This window comes from Mytilus edulis, chromosome 1 (genome assembly GCF_963676685.1).
Source record: "Mytilus edulis chromosome 1, xbMytEdul2.2, whole genome shotgun sequence".
Taxonomy (NCBI): Eukaryota; Metazoa; Mollusca; class Bivalvia; order Mytilida; family Mytilidae; genus Mytilus; species Mytilus edulis.
Window position 1 is genome coordinate 37,506,468 of NC_092344.1, and position 23,502 is coordinate 37,529,969.

Consider the following 23,502-nt stretch of genomic DNA (forward strand, 5'->3'; position numbering starts at 1 on the left):
ACATAACGAAAAATCGACAATATTATAATAGATATGATAAAAACAGTTATTGTTCTCCTTTCCTCAGTTGCAATGACTCTTTAATAAAAGAAACAACTGCTTTTATAACATTTGGTGTTGATGGATTTAGTATAATCACGAGTTTATCAGTAAATTAAGTGTATTAAAACTAACATTTTTTGTATATAATATTTTAGAAAGATTTCTCTTTTATTTTTATTAATTTTAAGTTAAAGAAAAAAAAGATATTACATATTTAACATTTTCTTTCATTTCGTGGTATTTTTGTATATCGTCCAGTTTCTATTAAGAGACAATGATCGCTTATTCTAAATTTTGGTTTACCTTTTTTTTCTTTACTTGGGTGCGAAAGGTAGTATTTCATTTGATCATTCATATTAGATTTAAGAATTTTTTTACATGTTTACACTGTTATACTGCTCTTTGATAGAACATCCATTTATATATCATAAAATTTGCAAATTGAAGGCTTCTTCCCCATGATCCATGTAAGATATCTTGAAACATGCATATATGTATTCTATGTCAAAATTATCATTCGTTTACAATTCTTTTTTAGGCTTATATCGTATATTCATACTCATATTACTATTTGACCGATTTTAAAACTTTAAGATATAAATACATGTAAGCTGGTCACGTGAATAAAGTCGATCTGAAATACATATTATTCTTGCGTTCTGTTAGAAGACATGCAATTCTTTTTAGAGATTGGTTTTATTTGTATGGTATTAATTTGCACTGTTTTGGATAATACGTGAGTTGTTTTCTTGCTTTCATTTATTGCAACAGATTTACATATTATACGTTTAGCAAATTACCTTTAGAAAGAATTTTTTTTCTATATTTTGTTATCAATTTGTCTAATTCAAGCAAAAGCTGTACTACAAATAATAATTTGTTTTGAAATATAATTGTTAGCTAATTTGGAAATAACTATAGATATATATTGTATTCAAGCTTGGTCATGCAATAGTCTTTACTGTCAAATCCCCTTTTTTTGGGACGATCAATGCATTTGAATGGGAGCATATATTTGGACCCCCTTACTCTGGGTTGGGACCCCCCTGACAGGGCTGATTATACTATCGGTGACTAAGAATTCAACAACAGGGGTATCGACCTAGTGTTTATAATAACATCAACGGTACTAGATGCACATTTCCCTGAATATTTCAAAGATTTGTGACTATGTGAATTGAATGCATCTATACCATCGTACTTGAGATCAAAGATACAACAGATACAATAAATTGTTACACATATCTTGACTAACATCTATAAAATGACAATGTGAATCGGTTGAAAACAAAACTTTACGACAAAAGAAGTGTTTTCAGCTTCTCAATTGTGAACTTTCCATTTCTGTGTATCTATATCAGCGCCAGCATATGGAGTATACATATATCCCAATTAATTATGTTCGGAAGGTGCAGTCTCCATTGCACTTCTTGTTATTCCCACATCGCTTTTATATATCAGACGTGTATGTATCAATTTCCGTAATATGCAGAGGAATCTTGGTTTTTTTATATTGTGGATCACTAGTTGATCTTTAAAACGCTATAAATTGTTCTATTTTAGTGAAGCAGGATGCTCAGAAAGATATAGAAGTAGTTATACTTGTTATAGAAAAAGAAGTTCACAGTGGACTCACTCTCAGCACTGTGGTTGGCTTTGGAAAAAAAGATGTTTCAGACATCATAGGTAAGTATAAAAGGTAAAAAGTTTTAATGAAAATAATGCTATGCACTTATACCTATTCATTAAAAACTGTCCATTTGAATTTGCCATGTGATTATGGACTTTCCGAATTGATTTTCTTCTAAGTTCAGTATTTTTGTGATCTTACTTTTTCCAGTTATATATATACCTGCATCAAATGCAAATATGAAAAAGACCATGTTTATCTTGTATTTAATATGCCCATGTTTATCCATCAGACAAAGACAAACTAGTTCTATTTTTGTTTTGAAGGTAAATAATTTATAGCTCTGTTTTAAATGTGGATCATGAATAACGTTTTCCTTTAAAAAAAAAATAACGTCTCCAAATTAATCATTATTTGTGTTTGTTTATCTTGCCGTTTTTCATTTCTTTTTTATGTATAATGAAATTGGATACAATGTACCAAACCAAAATCGGGACAAATACGCGATTATTTTTTTTTCATTTTATTTTGGTGATTTATTTCTTTCAATAATCATATTATACCCTAAAATTCTAAAATCGATATTAAAAATTAAAACTTTGTCATCATTTTTCAAAAAAATAAATTTGACCCATGTTTTCAATTACGCGGTTTTTTCCACGGTCTAATTTGGTGAGATTATTCTAAATCATATATGCATAATGTTTTTCTTTAGATACTCCAACAGTTTTTCCTATTTATTATATCTTATGATGATTGGAGTTAAAACCTGTGTATTGTAATTTATTTTATTGGTATATGTACATGTTTATCAATTCTATCGTGTCAAGCATTATAGATCTCTCAGTCTGGATAGTTTTTGTTAACAGTCAAATATATAACTTTTCATATTTCAGCTACACTTACTATAGTGTGAGTGATACTTGCTATACATACAACGATTGTCCAAGTAAGTTTTTTTCTTCTCAAATAAAATATCGTACGAAGTGGAGGATCTAGATATGTGTCATCCTTTGTGATACTTTTTACAGAGGATGACCTTGAGGTCACTCCGATGTATTGTTATCGCTTAAATTTCCGTCATTCATAAATTCTAGTCAAATTAGTTTTGGGTTTTCAACACCAGTGAAAAAAGTGCATTTTCATACCTGCGATTTCTGTTCTCCGGTTGTACGATGTTTCAACAAAATATGGAATCATTTCAGTTGTTGATTTAGTGGTGAAAATTTGACTGAATTATATCTTAATAAATACGATTTTATATGTTTAATTGGTGTTTCAGAAAGAGGTCAGGTGCTCTTGTTCATTCATAAAATTATCGTTCATTCATAAATTTATCGTAAAATAAAAATCACTACACAGGTTATACGTGTAGTGTAAATGACCACCTGTAATCTAAAAATAGCGGTCTCACTAATAACAACAAGAAGAACTTTTAGCGACAAGAAGCGTCAAGAACGGACAAGAAGAATAAATTAAGCGACAAGAAGACTATTTAGCGACATGAAAACTTCTCGTACCGCATGAGGATGACACATATCAAATGAACAATTATGTGTGGGACTTAGTTTTAAGAAATGATGTCAAAGTAACACTATGAACATATTTTTAGTAAGCTGAAACAGAGACGTATATATGTCTCTGGCTGAAATATATATTAATTATTTTTTACATGTTTATGTCTTGTAAGTTATTTTATTTCTGTCCCATTTTTCAACATTAGCGTCTCGACAGGTGAAATATTTTAAATGAATGGTTAATTTAAATTAATTATGAAAATTGTTAAAATTAAATAAATAAAAGTAATTATTCGCTAAAATTCTTGTTGTCACTAATTAGTGAGACCGCCCAGTTACAAACACTACCAGGGGATAATCCATAATTACCCCCAACTTTAGCCTGGTAAACTTGTTGTCTCCTTGTGAAATATAGAACATATTACAAATGATTTCCTGCTTAAGTCTTTTATTGATATAAAGTCAAAACCTTCTTGCTTTTCACTAGACAACCATGTCCTGTCAGGTTTAATTCTTATATATGTAGATGAAAAATAAAAGTGTCCCAAAACATTAACATGGCAGCAATTGCTTTTACAACCTTTAAGGCTTTGATTTTTTTTACAGAAGAGTGTCCACCATGCACTTGCACTGCACTATAATAATAGTAGAATAGAATTATCATATATGCAAATAGATGAAAATGATATTTATCGGTCGTCCAACTGTCTATATCAATCTGCTCAGCTCTTAATAAAACTCCATATCACGGCTTTGTGACGTCAAATACGTTGACCTGGCCTTAATAACTTTGACCCGGACATATCAGCGACGTCATAATGTTTGAACCGACGTTGATAAGTTTGACCCGAACTTATCAAGTCAACTTCCGGTTGCTGGTGAAACTAAGACAATACTTCCAAAAGACGCAAATGTAGCCCGATAAATCGATTATCAGGTAATCGGCATATTAATATTGTAAAATATCAGCTGCTCGACATAATATGAAGGCTTTTTGGTCTCGTTCGCTGCGCTTACTCGACAAAAAGCTTAATATTATGTCTCGCAGCTGATATTTTACGATATCAACATGCAGACAACCTGATAATCGGTACATACATGCAATCGTAATATTAATAATATATATATTAACAAACCAGTGTATTCTCTACGACTATTATTATACAAGTATGATAGTCCAAGGTATACTGATTTATTGCACTACAATATAATAGTTATTACGGTGAGGTTGAATTTCCTGTCATTTATTCATCATCCAAGCACGAACTTGTATCAGAAAAAAATATCTCTGTAAATTAACCCAAGTTTCAGGTATAGAGATGTGATCTGTTTCTGTGACATGTGCTTTTGACCATCCACAAGAACCTGCGGTCATCCGATGTTCAGTACTTCAGTACTTTGATTAGAGAGTACTACCATAACAATGTGTTAGTTCCTTTCCCCCGTCTTTAATTGTATGATAGCGAATATTTCTCAAGACATTTAAGTATACAAATCGTACCATATTAATTTATATTTATCAAATCACAACATATGTGAGTTTTGCGTGCATTGATAAATGTTAGTCAAATGATCTTTTCACCCGAATTTCAAAAGACATCTTGAATTAAAGGAGTCTATTAGATTTTTGAATTTTGATTATAATGTGTTGATTCATGTATGTTTATATTAAGGTTACTGGGGTTGGAGCAGTTGGGGATCATGGGGAAGCTGGGGAAGTTGTTCAGATTCCAGTTCTAATCCAATCAGGTACAGATATAAATATAAAACTTGTGGCAGTTCTGACAGCGACTGTTGCTACTGTGGGTCTAGAGGGAGTCAGACATCAACTTATACATACGAGAAATGCAGTGAGTATATTTACATAATTTTATAAGCTTTATCCATTTTGATTTCAAGTAGATAGGTCTTTCGATATTTCAAGGGCATACGATATTATTATAGAGAAGTAATTGCAGATTTATACTAATGGTTCACTTGGATGAATTTGAAATAAAATAAAATGTGATCTTTTCGGTTTTCATCTGACTCCAAAGGTCAGTGTGATCAGTTTGTTTCACTTCTGTTTCTCGAATTTTATTTCTTCGGGCTAAATTGAAATTTTGAATTTCTTCTTCTGAATAAGTAAACACCAGTTACAGTTAGATCTGCCTCACATTTACACGTTATATATATATATAGCACGCCTTTTACGAATTAACTTATTTAATATGGGCATATAGATTTTAAAATGTATTCGATGACCACGGCCATTAACAGAGATGGCCGCCATGGCTAAAAATAGAACATGGGGGTAAAATGCAGTTTTTGGCTTATATCTCTGAAACTAAACCATTAAAATAAAATTGTGCATGGGGAAAAAATGCATCCGTCATGAAATTTTCAGACGCATCAGACAACCCATTGTTGGGTTGCTGTCCATGAATTGGAAAGGAGTAGGTCCGGTAAGACCCCTTTTTGGCCCCAAAATATAACAGTTTTACAAAATTGTTAAAATGTAAACTTTTAGTTATTTATTGGACAGATGAATGCGTCTGCCACATAAATATGGACTGTTTTTGACTATGCAATGCACATATATCGGGTTGTAGCGCCATTAAGTCATGCTAAATCACTGAAATCTTCAAAATTCTAGCATTTGAGTTAAATTTTAGACGGTTTCCGTGTAAAACGAAAGTGGCCGTATTCGTGTTCATCCTTAATATTGAAATGTAAGTTGTATTTTATGATAATACATAACATATATAAAGGTTGTGGATGAACACGGATGCGGCCACTTTCATTTTTGACAGAAAACCATCTGTAAAGTGACATTTTTCAGCATATTTGGTAGATTTTTCATATTTGAGCTGGAATCGGATCGTTTTTAATGACTAAATCAGTTAAAATCTTTCACATAAACTAATTGAATCAAGTGAAATAGACACTTAAGTGTTTAAAAAGTGGTCAAAATCTTTCGTCAGATGAAACTGAAATTTGAGGCCAAAATGAGTCCTTACCGGACCTTCTCCTTTTAAGGAAATTGGACTGTTTTTAGTTATTATCTTGAATATTATGAAGGTAGAGATAAACTGTAAACAGTAAAATTGTTCATTTAAGTAAGATCTACAAATGAGTCAACATGACCAAAATTGTCAATTGACCCCATAAAGAGTAATTGCCCTTTAAAGCAAATTTTTCACAATTTTTCATATTTTTTTCCAAAATCCTTTGCTCTGAAACTACTGGACAAAACATTATGGATAGAGATAATTGTAAATAGCAAGAATGTTCAGTAAATGTAGATCTACAGACAAGTCATCATCACCAAAACAAAGAATTTTTGTCATGAATTCTATTCTTGTCTGTAATGTGTGTCCTTTGTTTATTATGCATATAGACCAAGGAGAGCGACACAGGCTCTTGAGAAGCTCTAGGATTTTTTTTTTACATGGAATGGTAGTATTTTCTTTGACCTTTGAATGTTTTTAGTGAGCCTTTTGTATCTTCTGCCACTTTTTACGCCCTGGCGAAACTACAGGAGGGGCACATTTGGAAAGTATAATAATTGTGTTATCGTATTTATAACGAAGTTTTCGTTTTATTCAATAACTAAAAAACAAAAACATTGACATTACAAATGCTTATTCATGACACAATGCTACATTGTATTACTTTTAACGACAGGTTTTAGTGTTGGATATATCAAACGAGATCAGTATTTTATGCTTTCTGTGATTTGGCGTTAATACTGTCTTATTGACGGATATATATATATATATATATTAAAACTGACGAGGAAAGGTAACACACGGCCACCGAAAGCTTTATTTTAGTGAAGCCCAGGTGGTCGGGTGGTCTAGCGGGACGGCTACAGTGCAGGCGATTTGGTGTCACGATATCTCAGTAGCATGGGTTCGAATCCCGCCGAGGGAAGAACCAAAAATTTGCGAAAGCAAATTTACAGATCTAACATTGTTGGGTTGATGTTTAGACGAGTTGTATATATATATATATATATTTGCGAAAGCAAATTTACAGATCTAACATTGTTGGGTTGATGTTTAGACGAGTTGTATATACATTATGTACACAGCCATGTATCACCATCATTGATGGCGATCCGATGGATACATCTGTTGTAGAGTTGTCACTGACTCAGACGTACTTTCAAAAAGACACACTGAGAATAAATAAACTGAAAATACACACTGAGAATTTGAAATAACACACTGAGAATTTAAATTTACACACTGAGATTTGTGGGCACTTTTTATGCGCACATATCTAATTAGCATACTTAATCTGAATCTATTACAAGCTTAACAAAACTAGGGGACAGAACTCGTAAGTCCTTCGATTTGGTTCCAAATTATTTATAAAAAACCTTTAGAAATACAAGAACAAAAAATTACCCACTTACTCTTATTATATAATATAACCAAATGGTGAAAAACTTTATTGAAATTATAAGAAAACATTGGAACAATCTGCAAAAAAACAAAGAATGCAGTGAAATTTTTACTCAAGTGTCTATAGCATATAAACGCAACAAAACTATAAAAGATTACCTTGCGAAATCAGGGTAACAGTTTGAAGACTTTTAAAAAGGGACCCATGCTTAAACGGTTTTAAGTTAAAAAAAAATCCGATACACTGGTAGTAATAATCTGAATTATAGGCAACAAACTTAGAATCATATTCAAAACAGTGTAGCTGTGGCCATTGATTGACGACCTTAAATTATCCCATTGACTGGGACAGATTAGGTGAACGTGTGTCTGTAACGACAACTGCTCACTACTTACTTATTATAGAATTTAAACTGTAGGGTCACCAAAGGTTCTTAACGCCTTTAATATTAAAATAATTCGAAAAATTAATCAGGAATAACTTTATGTTTTGATTTATATTATTGATATAAATCAAAACATCGTGTTATTCCTGATTAGTTTTTCTAATTTATTTATTTAGGTGTTGAGAACCTTTTGTGACCCCACACTTTAAGTGTCTTTAACAAGTACATAGTGAGCAGCGGTCGTTACAGACAAACGTTCACATAATCTGCCCCAGTCAATGGGATAATTTAAGGTCGTCAATCAATGGCCACAGCTACACTGTTTTGAATATGATTCTATGAATATGAGCGATGTTAAGTCTTGAAATTTATTACGAATGTTGGTTGAAGGAATCACATTTCATTATTATGACAAGAGTTCTTGAGATCACGATATTTATCTGTTGATTTATTCATCTCATGAATATTCATTTGTAATTTGCATATTAATCTCAGTGTGTATTTTTGGAATCTCAGTGTGTAATTAACATTTCTCGTGTGTGTTTTTCAATTTATTTCATCTCAGTGTGTCTTTTTAAAATCTCAGTGTGTAATTTTGAATTCTCAGTGTGTTTTTTATTTGTTTAAATCTCAGTGTGTAATTTCGATTTCTCAGTGTGTTATTTTAGGTTTTTAAATCTCAGTGTGTATTTTTTTCGAAAAAAGGGTTTAAACATGGTTTTGACGAGAACGGCTTGCCATAGTCCTTGGTGTTACCAACATACCTTGTATAGGTAGCAAATTAACCTGACGATATCGGGATATGGGTATTTAGTCGGATCTTAACACGTACTTGTGATTTGTTTAAAACCGGTTTTAACGAAGAAATGTCGAAATGTTCAGAACTTAATTAAATCTGTTTTTGGGTAAGATGGTGCAAGCATACGATTTTTATTGCGTCTTACACTTTGAGAAGCGAATAATCTTTCGCTATTTTATTTAGATATTGTGCAAAAACGTTAATTATGAGCTATGAAAGTCAAGTGGCTCAAGCATTTTACTGAGGAAGTTTTAAAAAAATGCAAAGAAATATTTTAACAGTGGGTTAGATTTCATTAGTCTTTACTATCTATAGATTAACAACTTTTGGTTATATTTATAATTTAGAATCATCATTGAAGGTGGAGCGCGATTGCACAGTTAATTAATTATATTGATGTGCCATTTGTATGCAAGAGTGACATATCGTTCTATTATGTGCCAATTCGAAAAAGTTATGCGAGTATTGTCTCCCTTTAACAGGTTCATTATTTTATAATTAAGTTTAGGTTTCTGATATAAATTTGAATAGTTACAAAATGTATCAATTGAATATATTTCAGTTTTTGTTATTGGTGTATCAAAAACATTGATGTACGAAAATAATTTCATAAATTTGAAACGTTTAAAATGATTACATACCAATATAAAGAACCGTTCATCATTTTTGAAAAAGACTATGATTAAAAATCGTAATAATTATCTTCCCTTCATGATAGAATGATTGGGAAATGAACCAAAGTTCTCGACAGGTAATCACAGAGAGGGACTAGAAAGCAATTTTTAATTGTAGCTTATTTAACGTTAAAACATCTTTCACTATAAACAAATGTTATTTTATACAAATATAAGGACCTTGTTAGCTAAATCTACAAATTTTATTAGATATTATGAATTTTTATTACAATAGATTAATATGCTAGTACAGGTGAAACATTATATTGTTAAAACATTGTTAAATAAGAATTATATTTCATAAATACTATGATGTCTCGCTTGTTAAACATGAAAGGAACACTAAAAATGCTACTTGTTATAATATATTCAGTGAAGTTACAAAACTGGTCAATAGTGTTTCTTTATTAAAGTGGTCTCACCATTGACAGTAACTACAATGATTTAGATGTATACATTTAGATATAGTTGCAAAATAAGTGCTCCATTTCCCTATTCTATAAGATAAGAAAAGAAAAGATAATTTTATTAATCAATCATGGTGCCTATACAATCAAATGAAATACAAAATAAAGCACAGAAAATGATCAGAATGATTAGAAGTACATTTTTACAACAACAAAAAAACATGAGTAAGGTCAATTAAAATTAATTGATAGATTGTCATCCCCGCCCGCCCCTCTGAAATCGTCCTGCCCCGATTTTTTTTATTTTTGAAAAATTAACGATTTCCGGATTTTGTTCATCTCCGTTTCCGGTAACCGTCAATAATTTTGTTTCCTTCAAAACTTCCTGTTTCAAATTTCGGCTGTCGTATTTTTTGGAGTAATTAAAAAAGATTCTGTAGCTCTATGATGATAAAATCGTCTCCCGAGAATAGAGATTGATTATCGAGAAGGGCATGAAATAATTGTGTTACAAGTAAAATGTTGTCCAAGATGGCAAATTGCGGCATGACACAAATTTCTGTGATTAGAAAACGTTGATTTATTTATTGATAAAATGACTTTGTGGCCGGAATTTTGGACTGTGAATTATACCCAAAGAACAAGAATATTGAAACACATTGGTACAAAAACATCACTGTATAAACAAAATGACACAAGCACGAACTTGTTAGATTTATGACAGTATATTGAGTTTAAAAAGTCGACAAACATACGCTTAGATTTACCCATGGCTATTTTTTGGTATACAATCAGCAAACACCTTCTGTCCCAATACCCTCAATAGAGCCATTTAACAACTTCTCTTTTTTGGTTTAGTTCATGTTTTACATATTAAATATATTTACATCTATAAGAAGAACCATAAAAGCACCAACCCTATTGTTTTCATAAATGTTTCATTTTATTCTGTACTCGTAATTCTTTAGTTGCATATTTGTTTCATTTAATGGAGACGAGAAAAAAAACGTCGATTAGAAAGTCACATAAATTTGGTGAAGGTAGTCCAACTGAAGAGAGCAGTCTTTTTTGTTTTTGCTGTTAAGATTTCTAAATCCGCAATTACATGTAGAACAGTGGTTGCCAATTAGAGATTTTTATGCAGGTTATGATTTGAAATACATTTATATACATGATATAAGCTTATCATTACACTTGCATATTTGAAGAACACGTCACAAGAGGGTTTCATAAGAAATAAAAATTAAAAAATTAAATCCTGCCACCCGCTCCATTTATTTCCAAATTTTGGATGAAAATCTACTAATTAATTTTAGTTGGCCTAACCTGACTACAAACCTAGTTATTGGAAAAACATAAAGGTATTTTGGGTGCCACTGTGACCTTGAAAAATAACCTATTTTTTTATGTTGTCCCTGGTGTGTGTTTTTACACTCAATATCTTTTCTTCAAATTAAAAAAAAGTCTTCGGAAAATGATTTTATAAGGGTACACCATTGACACTATTTTCATCTGCGATATACCTTTTTCTTACTTTTAAGATTTTTTCACTAATTTTTAACACAGATTGTTTGGGTTTGTTTTGCATAACATGCTTACAGGTAACATTGCTCAAGGAGAAACTATTGTATATGCTGAAATCTTGAGAAGGATGACTCTTACCAAACCCCTTTGCCTTTCGGTTACAACGGTGACTTATAAAAGTGAGACTCTTCTTTTTGTGTTTTTTTTTTATTATAAAACCAGCGTACACATCCCAAATCATTAAAAAAAATGTTTGTATGTATCAAAATGCCATAAATAGAGATAAATCCTAATAATAATTATATGTATAATAGTCCTATTTTAGGTCTGAAAGGTATGATAGAACAGTTAATTCTGGCTGTATCCAAGGGTTTCAGAAAACATTTAGACTGTAAACTGTATATTGTGTATCACAAAATATTCATATCTAACATATACAAGTGTTGTTTTTGATATTATACTTTCATGTCTGTTACTTAAAAAGACCAAATAACATATATTTGCATGTTTTTTTTAATAATGACCCAGGTATATAATAGATGATGGATAAATATTGTTATATTATCATATCTAGTTTGTTTACCAGATAATGAAATTACCATGCTAATTTTTTTATCATTTAAATATTCAATTTTCTTTACCTCCTGTTAACTTCAAACCTAAAACAATAAAAACAAATATATGTATCCGTAATTATTTTGAAAATTATAACTAAGTGCTTTCAAAAAGTTTTTTTTATTAATATATTCATCAGAATCATTTTTTTAAAGTTATATTCTGACATCACTGTTTATGTGTACATTTATATACTGTTTGCTTCGCTATCCAAGCCTACATCGGATAATAATCTATGTTTCTTTTTTTTTATAGAGATGCATGTATGTGCACCCTTGTCTTCTATCAACATATATAAATATTGCTGATGTATTTTGATTTTCTATACTTGATTTGTACTAGTTCTAAATCATTTCTTTAGTTCATGGCGGATGGAGTGGATGGGGATCTTGGAATGAATATAGTGGTTGTTCAGCAACATGTAGATCATGTGGATCATACCAGTATCCGAAACAGAAATACTATAGAACCCGTTCTTGTTCAAAACCCTACCCTAGTAAAGGAGGACGTTCTTGCAGTGGATCTTCTCAACAATACAAGGATATCAATTGCAATACGCATTTTTGTAAAAGTATTACAAGTTTAAAAATACGTGTTTTGAATATCCGATTTTTTTTTCAAAGTAAAATTAAAAAAGAATAAATGTTTAGACAAGAACTTTCATAAACTGTTTATATCTGCACCTCCGGGAGTATTTAAAAAAACCTACGCAACACCCTCATTATGTTGGGAGGCAGAAAAATTACCTGCTCGTTCTATAGGCCAATAAGATTATATATAACTAATGGACTGAATTAAAAGCACTTTTGGACATTATCATGAATATGCAAGTAATCCAAATCACTGATTGTTGATGAATCGGTACCAAAATTTGTCTTCTCACAATTGGCAACGCTGTTTCAGCTAGATATATTCATGGAAGGACGAATTATGTTTTTGTGAAAAGCAACTCATAAACTATTAAACTTACCAAAACTTGGTATTTTTTTTATTGATAGCATTATTTATACACGTATTTTCAAACTATCAGCATTCCTATAGGCACCAATTGTGCTCATTTTCTTTTCGACTTATTCATGTATTTTTATGTAGACTTAGTGTACTTTACGCATGAGCTGTTTTTGTAGGATGACAAGAATCACTATCATTTAACTTTATGTTCGACTATAAGGGATGTTTTCTCACTAAATCATTCTTATGCTTGTGGCTATATTCATTGTATGTATACACTTTACTTAAGGTCACAGATATAAGGTCAGTCTCTTTTATATCTAGACTAACATTTAGAAATAAACAAAGAGCGTCACACTCAGTTTAGAACTTGATTGAAAAACAAACGAGAGACATTCTTTTTATCTTTGCGAATGTTTACTTTATCTTCCGCATTTTAAAATGTGATGGAGCTGAAATTATGTTTTTGTTATTTCAAGCATTTTGTCGTCACCTCCTCTTCGAGCATAATAGTTTTAAACCTTCAGATGAATCAATAAAGTGTATTTTGTATATATTAAACCTGGTTCCAACAAAAAGCAATTGCTAGTTAAGGGAACCTTTGATAATATATGATTGTAACCGAATTGCAACATTCTATTCATCTTCTATAATATTGAGCCACACAGTACTTGTTTCAAGTTGAATATATGAATAAACATAACCATCAAAATGGTACAAAGTTTTCATCTGCATTTCTGTTCTAATTGGAACATAAGTGGGAATCCTTTATCTATGACTTTCATAATACTTATCTTTCAAGACGTATGGCACATGAATGTTCTTAAATATTTGTAGTAAACGGTGGATGGAGTAGTTGGGAACAATGGGGAAGCTGGGACAATTGTACAGCTGAATGTAAACCATGTCGAACATCCACCGACCCCTTTCAGAACAGAACCCGATTGAGATACTGTAGCAACCCGACACCTGCTTGTAACGGAAATGATTGCTCTGGTTTAGGAGAAATCTCTGAATCACAATCATGTAACACACAATATTGTATTGGTAAGCTGATGTTGTAAATATAGCTAGATTATTTTATAATCTTAAATCCATAATTAACGTTATTTAAAATTACACGAAGACGTCTTATAATACATATTTGTATTATATATTTCTATAACTATTCGCGGTGTATGGAACATAATAATCAAGACAAAAAAAACTGTTTTCTGCGTTTGGTGCCCATTGATAATATAGTAATACTACTACTAATAAATAATGAACACATGTAATCCCGACTTACAATAGACAATTATATTAGGTTTAGAAGTAGAGAGGACTGTGAACATTCCATTTCGTTGAACTTTTCATTTCGGTGTATTAGTTTTCCAGTAGTACTTACACATCGAGTATGTATCTGCCAGCTGATCCGATATTACAGGGTTTGCTATTCTATAAAGAATTTCATGATAGATAGTTTTTTCTTTCAGAGAATACAAATGGCAAATTAGGAAGACATCCCTTAGGAAGTTTACCGGACGCAATTATTTGTTAGACGTTATTTAAAATTTGGTCACAGATGAACACATGCATGTTCATTAGCTCACCTTGGTCAGAGGGACAAGTGTGCTTTTCTCATCACTTGCCGTCGGTCGTCTGTTGTCTCTTGAGAGTCTCTTGTTTGCCATAGCTAGAATCAATGTGTCGTCTTTAACTGCGAATGTGTCAGAACTTTTCTTGCAATGAGTATAGGTTTAGTGATGTGTGTACCATTTATCATTTCGTTTTTGTTCTTTTTGTTTATGTTTATTCGAATTATTACTTGATTACAACTTTAGTATCTGTCCCTCTTCCTTGGAACAAATAGTCTATAATATCACATATATGTATTATGAGCATTCTACAAGTGTTGTCTCGTGATACTACTGCTATAAAACGACATTCTAAATAAAAAAAAATCTTAACCACTTGCATCACTTAATCAGATGCTGTTAAACATTACAATTTTTTAACATTAGACAGAATCATTATGAAAATTCTTTTGGAAAAAATTTGGCATTTGATTTGATCAATTACAAGTGTTTTTATATTTGTATACATGTATCTTTTTATTTTTAATTTTTAACTAATTGCCATATATTCAGCTAAAGTAATTTTATGGTACGAAACAAAACAAAAGTGAAGAAAGAGCAATACAAATCAACAACTAGTTAAACCTTCGGAAGGGTAAGCAGATCCTCTTCCACACGTGACAACCGTCGTGTTGCTTAGGATAGTACATACTACGTGATAATCTAATTCAGAGGGGAAGGGACGGAATTCTAGTTGACAAATTGAACATATCCGTCCTCATCTATAAAAAAGATATTTCATAACGGTTGACATGTCCGTGAAGTTTACGGAGGCATGATTTCAATTTCACCTATTGGCACTCTTGATTTTATATTTTTCTTGTGAGCAGCAACCCTCTTTCAAGAAAATCATGATAGGAAATACAAGCCATTGAATATCGTATCAATTGGGAGATTTATATTCAGTAGAAAGTCGCTGCTGGAATGTTGTTACATGGAAAGTGAAAGTTCAAAATTGGGAAGCTGAACTCAACTCGTTTGTAGTTTTGTTTTCAACTCAACTCTATTGTTATGTTCTATATGTAAGCCAAGATATAAGCCAGAATTAAATGTTTCTGTGAATTCTCCTTCATCAGGTCGATGGGATAGATGCGTTCAACATAGTCACCAAATTTTGAATTTCTAAGTGAGAGAATATCATCTTTAAAGCGGAAAGTGATTTTAAAGGATACTTTCTTCATAAGAAATTTATGTATGAAATGAGCTTCATATGAATAAAAGAACAAGTCGGCAAGAAGTAGAGTACGTATGATTTCATTGGAAAACCGATCGTTTGTTGGAAAACTCGACCCCAAACGTAACAAATATATTTTTATTCCAGAAATCAAGAATCTTGAGATATTTTTTTAATGAATAAGAGTGATATATTACAAAGTAATGTTTTCTCTCTCCCTAAGATCTTTGTTGATCATTTTGTTTTTTTATGAAAACCAATACTTTAAAGGAGTAGGTCCAGTAAGACCCCTTTTTGGCCCCAACATATAGCATTTTTACAAAATTGTTAAAATGTAAACTTTTAGTATTCATTGGAAAGTAGAATGCGCCTGCTACTTAAATATGAACTGGTTTTTTTTTTTACCATATATGACACATATATCGGGTACTAGCATCATTAAGTCATGCTTAAGTACTGAAATCTTCACAATTTTAGCATTTTGGTTAAATTTCAGTCGGTTTCCGTCTTAAATGAAGTGGCCGCATTTGTGTTAATTCTTAACATTGAAATGTAAGTTGTATTTGTTGATAATACATATTAACATATATGAAGGTTGAGGATAAACACGGATGCGGCCACTTTCATTTTTGACAAAAACCATCTGAAAAGTGACAATTTTTGGCATATTTGATAGATTTTTCATATTTTAGCCTGAATCGGAGCGTTTATAATGATAAAATCAGTTAAAATCTTTCACATAAACTAATTGAATCAACTAGAATAGACACTTAATTGTTTAAAACGTGTCCAAAATCTTTCGTCAAATGAACCTGAAATTTGAGACCAAAATCGACCCTTATACCTTTGTATTTTAGTTCGAAATGAGAAATTCTTGTGTATAGTGTAGAAAAGTCAAATGTTTAATACTATTAAGATGAGGAATCTTAGATTGTATGTTCTCCTTAAGAGCTTTGTATAAATTTTAAAGATACATGTAAAATGCATCTGACAACCTCATTCCTCTGACATCCTACAACAATGGGACATTGTCTATGATGTTGCATCTAAACAAAATTTTAACGACAGTGATATAGTTCCTTGTATTTTATACTTTATTCCCATTAAAAAGTTCACCATAGTCAATATAAGAAAAAGAACAACTAATCGAAGAATCCCAAAATAGAAATATATTCAACCTGTTCGTGAATTATGTTTTGTTCGGTCACTCGTTTATTATGTAAACAGAATATCCAACCTTTTCCCCGATTTTGCTTGCATCTTTTTCAATGCTGTTTGTTGTAATGTTATGATAAGGTTTTCTTAAACGCATGTGGTTTTTGGCTACAAAAAAGTAAGATTTGACACCAATAATAGCAAATGTGTAGTCATTATGGGAAGAGTACTCGGAAACGGCTTTCCATAAGAAATAGATTGTGATATTTGCTGACATTTTCATTGTGACTTTTATGTACAGTAATATATATTTTATACAGTAAACGCTGGATGGAGTAGTTGGGGTTCATGGGGAAAATGGGACAATTATTCGGCCGCATGTAAACCATGTGGACAGTCATCGGACCCTTACCAGAAAAGATTACGTTACAGATCCTGAACCGACCCGAGACCTGCGTGTAATGGGAGTTTATGCTCTGGATCAGAGTATAGTTCTGTATCCCTTCTTTTGACATTTTTTTCCTATGTCCTAAGGAATATGTCAAAGAGACACCAACCTATGGACAACAAATATGTCTGTTTGTTTTCAAAAATTGTTGTCAATATAATTGAATTGTATGGCACTTTCGTAGAAGTGAGAGGTTAACTAGCTTTAAACCAGTATAACCTACCATTTTCGTCATACTGAAATAGATATGACATTTGGCTTGTGTTTTAGCTTTTGATTTTGCCATTTAAAATGGGACTTTCCGTTTTGAATTTTCCCTTGAGTTCGGTATTTTTTTGCTAAACCTTTATGCCTTTAAAAAAAATCCGAGGAATATTTATTCACTCCTATCTTTCATCAATAGTTTTTTGGGCGTAAGACCTAAGGTGGAACTGCATAATTATGCAGAGTTATATCAAGTGTGTGCAAATAATCGTAACTTTTCTTTTACATAACTTGAGAAAATGACAAAATGATGAAATTTGTAATAAAAACAATGATAAAATTTGATGATGATTATGATGTAGAATTTGCCCTTTTTAATATCTATCTTATTGTGATTCCGTCAATAAAACACATATGTCGCTATATACGTCAAATGTATGATTATTTTAACACTATCTCTCAATTGCTTTTTACAAGGAGAATAAAATCCACGCTATGTCGTTTAGAAGTGTTTGATTTCCCATTTACCATTGTACGATTGTACGTATATCCACTTTTAGAACATGCTACTTGGAACCCCAACAAATATCTTCAATTTTCCACGGACTGCAGAACATCACATAAGTTTTTGCAATTAAGAACAACGACGTTTTCCTTCGACGACATTGTGCCGATATTCCGTCCTTCTCATACCGTTATCATATGAGTATAAAGTCGAACGTTTTCCCAAGTGAAGAATTCATGCTCCATCAGGATCACCAGTGATGACGGTGTGAATTTAAGATCCAATTATCACCAAGATGGTACAAGAAGTTCTCGAAAGGTCTGTTATTAGCACTGTACCAACATTGTAAGCCACTTATTATATACTAAGCATATCCTGTTTTTCGTGGGTTTGTGTTAATTAGCCTTTGGTTTTCTTTGTTGTTTGTATACTGTTGTTTTTCTTTTTCACCTCTCTGTCACAGTCAATGGTGGATGGAGTAGTTGGGAACAATGGGGAAGCTGGGACAATTGTACTGCTGAATGTAAACCATGTGGATCATCCACAGACCCTAACAAGACTAGAATTCGTTACAGAGATTGTAACAACCCGAGTCCTGCGTGTAATGGAAGTTTATGTTCTGGATCAGAGTATAGTTCTGAATCAAAATCATGTAACACAAAATACTGCATTGGTAAGCTTAAATTATATATATATATATCTAAACTATTCACAATGTTGACTTTGCATGCTGTATCCCTTCTTTTGACATTTTTGTCCTATGTCCTAAGGAATATGTCAAAGAGACATCAACCTATGGACAACAAATATGTCTTTGTTTTCAACAAATTGTTGTCAATATAATTGAAGTGTATGGCACTTTCGTAGAACTAAGAGGTTAACTAGCTTTAAAACCAGTATAACCTACCATTTTCTTCATACCGAAATAGATATGACATTTGGCTTGTGTTTTAGCTTTTGATTTTGCCATTTAAAATGGGACTTTCCGTTTTGAATTTTCCCTTGAGTTCGGTATTTTTTTGCTAAACCTTTATGCCTTTAAAAAAAATCCGAGGAATATTTATTCACTCCTATCTTTCATCAATAGTTTTTTGGGGGTAAGACATAAGGTGGAACTGCATAATTATGCAGAGTTATATCAAGTGTGTGCAAATAATCGTAACTTTTATTTTACATAACTTGAGAAAATGACAAAATGATGAAATTTGTAATAAAAACAATGATAAAATATGATGATGATTATGATGTAGAATTTGCCCTTTTTTATATCTATCTTATTGCGATTCCGTCAATAAAACACATATGTCGCTATATACGTCAAATGTATGATTATTTTAACACTATCTTTCAATTGCTTTTTACAAGGAGAATAACATCCACGCTATGTCGTTTGTAGTGTTTGATTTCCCATTTCCCATTGTACGATTGTACGTATATCCACTTTTAGAACATGCTACTTGGAACCCCAACAAATACCTTCAATTTTCCGCGGACTGCAGAACACCACATATATTTTTGCAATTAAGAACAACGACGTTTTCCTTTGACGACATTGTGCCGATATTCCGTCCTTCATATACCGTTATCATATGAGTATAAAGTCGAACGTTTTCCCAAGTAAAGAATTCATGCTCCATCAGGATCACCAGTGATGACGGTGTGAGTTTAAGATCCAATTATCACCAAGATGGTACAAGAAGTTCTCGAAAGTTCTGTTTATTAGCACTGTACCAACATTGTAAGCCACTTATTATATACTAAGCATATCCTGTTTTTCGTGGGTTCGTGTTTATCAGCCTTTGGTTTTCTTTGTTGTTTGTATACTGTTGTTTTTCTTTTCCACCTCTCTGTCACAGTCAATGGTGGATGGAGTAGTTGGGAACAATGGGGAAGCTGGGACAATTGTACTGCTGAATGTAAACCATGTGGATCATCCACAGACCCTTACAAGACTAGAATTCGTTACAGAGATTGTAACAACCCGAGTCCTGCGTGTAATGGGAGTTTATGCTCTGGATCAGAGTATAGTTCTGAATCAAAATCTTGTAACACAAAATACTGCATTGGTAAGCTTAAATTGTATATATGTCTAAACTATTCACAATGTTGACTTTGCATGCTGTATCCCTTCTTTTGACATTTTTTTCCTATGTCCTAAGGAATATGTCAAAGAGACACCAACCTATGGACAACAAATATGTCTGTTTGTTTTCAACAAATTATTGTCAATATAATTGAATTGTATGGCACTTTCGTAGAAGTGAGAGGTTAACTAGCTTTAAAACCAGTATAACCTACCATTTTCTTCATACCGAAATAGATATGACATTTGGCTTGTGTTTTAGCTTTTGATTTTGCCATTTAAAATGGGACTTTCCGTTTTGAATTTTCCCTTGAGTTCGGTATTTTTTTGCTAAACCTTTATGCCTTTAAAACAAATCCGAGGAATATTTATTCACTCCTATCTTTCATCAATAGTTTTTTGGTGGTAAGACCTAAGGTGGAACTGTATAATTATGCAGAGTTATATCAAGTGTGTGCAAATAATCGTAACTTTTCTTTTACATAACTTGAGAAAATGACAAAATGATGAAATTTGTAATTGAAACAATGATAAAATATGATGATGATTATGATGTAGAATTTGCCCTTTTTAATATCTATCTTATTGCGATTCCGTCAATAAAACACATATGTCGCTATATACGTCAAATGTATGATTATTTTAACACTATCTTTCAATTGCTTTTTACAAGGAGAATAACATCCACGCTATGTCGTTTGTAGTGTTTGATTTCCCATTTCCCATTGTACGATTGTACGTATATCCACTTTTAGAACATGCTACTTGGAACCCCAACAAATACCTTCAATTTTCCGCGGACTGCAGAACACCACATATGTTTTTGCAATTAAGAACAACGACGTTTTCCTTTGACGACATTGTGCCGATATTCCGTCCTTCATATACCGTTATCATATGAGTATAAAGTCGAACGTTTTCCCAAGTAAAGAATTCATGCTCCATCAGGATCACCAGTGATGACGGTGTGAGTTTAAGATCCAATTATCACCAAGATGGTACAAGAAGTTCTCGAAAGTTCTGTTTATTAGCACTGTACCAACATTGTAAGCCACTTATTATATACTAAGCATATCCTGTTTTTCGTGGGTTCGTGTTTATCAGCCTTTGGTTTTCTTTGTTGTTTGTATACTGTTGTTTTTCTTTTCCACCTCTCTGTCACAGTCAATGGTGGATGGAGTAGTTGGGAACAATGGGGAAGCTGGGACAATTGTACTGCTGAATGTAAACCATGTGGATCATCCACAGACCCTTACAAGACTAGAATTCGTTACAGAGATTGTAACAACCCGAGTCCTGCGTGTAATGGGAGTTTATGCTCTGGATCAGAGTATAGTTCTGAATCAAAATCTTGTAACACAAAATACTGCATTGGTAAGCTTAAATTGTATATATGTCTAAACTATTCACAATGTTGACTTTGCATGCTGTATCCCTTCTTTTGACATTTTTTTCCTATGTCCTAAGGAATATGTCAAAGAGACACCAACCTATGGACAACAAATATGTCTGTTTGTTTTCAACAAATTGTTGTCAATATAATTGAATTGTATGGCACTTTCGTAGAAGTGAAAGGTTAACTAGCTTTAAAACCAGTATAACCTACCATTTTCTTCATACCGAAATAGATATGACATTTGGCTTGTGTTTTAGCTTTTGATTTTGCCATTTAAAATGGGACTTTCCGTTTTGAATTTTCCCTTGAGTTCGGTATTTTTTTGCTAAACCTTTATGCCTTTAAAACAAATCCGAGGAATATTTATTCACTCCTATCTTTCATCAATAGTTTTTTGGTGGTAAGACCTAAGGTGGAACTGTATAATTATGCAGAGTTATATCAAGTGTGTGCAAATAATCGTAACTTTTCTTTTACATAACTTGAGAAAATGACAAAATGATGAAATTTGTAATAAAAACAATGATAAAATATGATGATGATTATGATGTAGAATTTGCCCTTTTTAATATCTATCTTATTGTGATTCCGTCAATAAAACACATATGTCGCTATATACGTCAAATGTATGATTATTTTAACACTATCTCTCAATTGCTTTTTACAAGGCGAAACACATCCACGCTATGTCGTTTAGAAGTGTTTGATTTCCCATTTACCATTGTACGATTGTACGTTTATCCACTTTTAGAACATGCTACTTGGAACCCCAACAAATACCTTCAATTTTCCACGGACTGCAGAACACCACATAGGTTTTTGCAATTAAGAACAACGACGTTTTCCTTCGACGACATTGTGCCGATATTTCGTCCTTCATATACCGTTATCTTATGAGTATAAAGTCGAACGTTTTCCCAAGTGAAGAATTCATGCACCATCAGGATCACCAGTGATGACGGTGTGAATTTAAGATCCAATTATCACCAAGATGGTACAAGAAGTTCTCGAAAGGTCTGTTTATTTGCACTGTACCAACATTGTAAGCCACTTATTATATACAAAGCATATCCTGTTTTTCGTGGGTTCGTGTTAATCATCCTTTGGTTTTCTTTGTTGTTTGTATACTGTTGTTTTTCTTTTCCACCTCTCTGTCACAGTCAATGGTGGATGGAGTAGTTGGGAACAATGGGGAAGCTGGGACAATTGTACTGCTGAATGTAAACCATGTGGATCATCCACAGACCCTTACAAGACTAGAATTCGTTACAGAGATTGTAACAACCCGAGTCCTGCGTGTAATGGGAGTTTATGCTCTGGATCAGAGTATAGTTCTGAATCAAAATCTTGTAACACAAAATACTGCATTGGTAAGCTTAAATTGTATATATGTCTAAACTATTCACAATGTTGACTTTGCATGCTGTATCCCTTCTTTTGACATTTTTTTCCTATGTCCTAAGGAATATGTCAAAGAGACACCAACCTATGGACAACAAATATGTCTGTTTGTTTTCAACAAATTGTTGTCAATATAATTGAATTGTATGGCACTTTCGTAGAAGTGAGAGGTAAACTAGCTTTAAAACCAGTATAACCTACCATTTTCTTCATACCGAAATAGATATGACATTTGGCTTGTGTTTTAGCTTTTGATTTTGCCATTTAAAATGGGACTTTCCGTTTTGAATTTTCCCTTGAGTTCGGTATTTTTTTGCTAAACCTTTATGCCTTTAAAACAAATCCGAGGAATATTTATTCACTCCTATCTTTCATCAATAGTTTTTTGGTGGTAAGACCTAAGGTGGAACTGTATAATTATGCAGAGTTATATCAAGTGTGTGCAAATAATCGTAACTTTTCTTTTACATAACTTGAGAAAATGACAAAATGATGAAATTTGTAATTGAAACAATGATAAAATATGATGATGATTATGATGTAGAATTTGCCCTTTTTAATATCTATCTTATTGCGATTCCGTC

The 23,502-nt window shown here is 32.2% G+C and overlaps 1 protein-coding gene across 1 annotated transcript; it reads left to right on the forward strand.

The window, feature by feature from the left end:
* Positions 1-713: 713 nt before the first annotated feature.
* LOC139513322 (coadhesin-like) lies at positions 714-23,045 on the forward strand. The gene is made up of 9 exons (XM_071301749.1): positions 714-744; positions 1,606-1,728; positions 4,863-5,039; positions 12,347-12,556; positions 13,774-13,983; positions 18,502-18,711; positions 19,895-20,104; positions 21,286-21,495; positions 22,678-23,045. The coding sequence occupies exons 1-9, from the start codon at positions 714-716 to the stop codon at positions 22,929-22,931; spliced, it is 1,635 nt and encodes a 544-aa protein (XP_071157850.1). The 3' UTR covers positions 22,932-23,045.
* Positions 23,046-23,502: the final 457 nt, after the last annotated feature.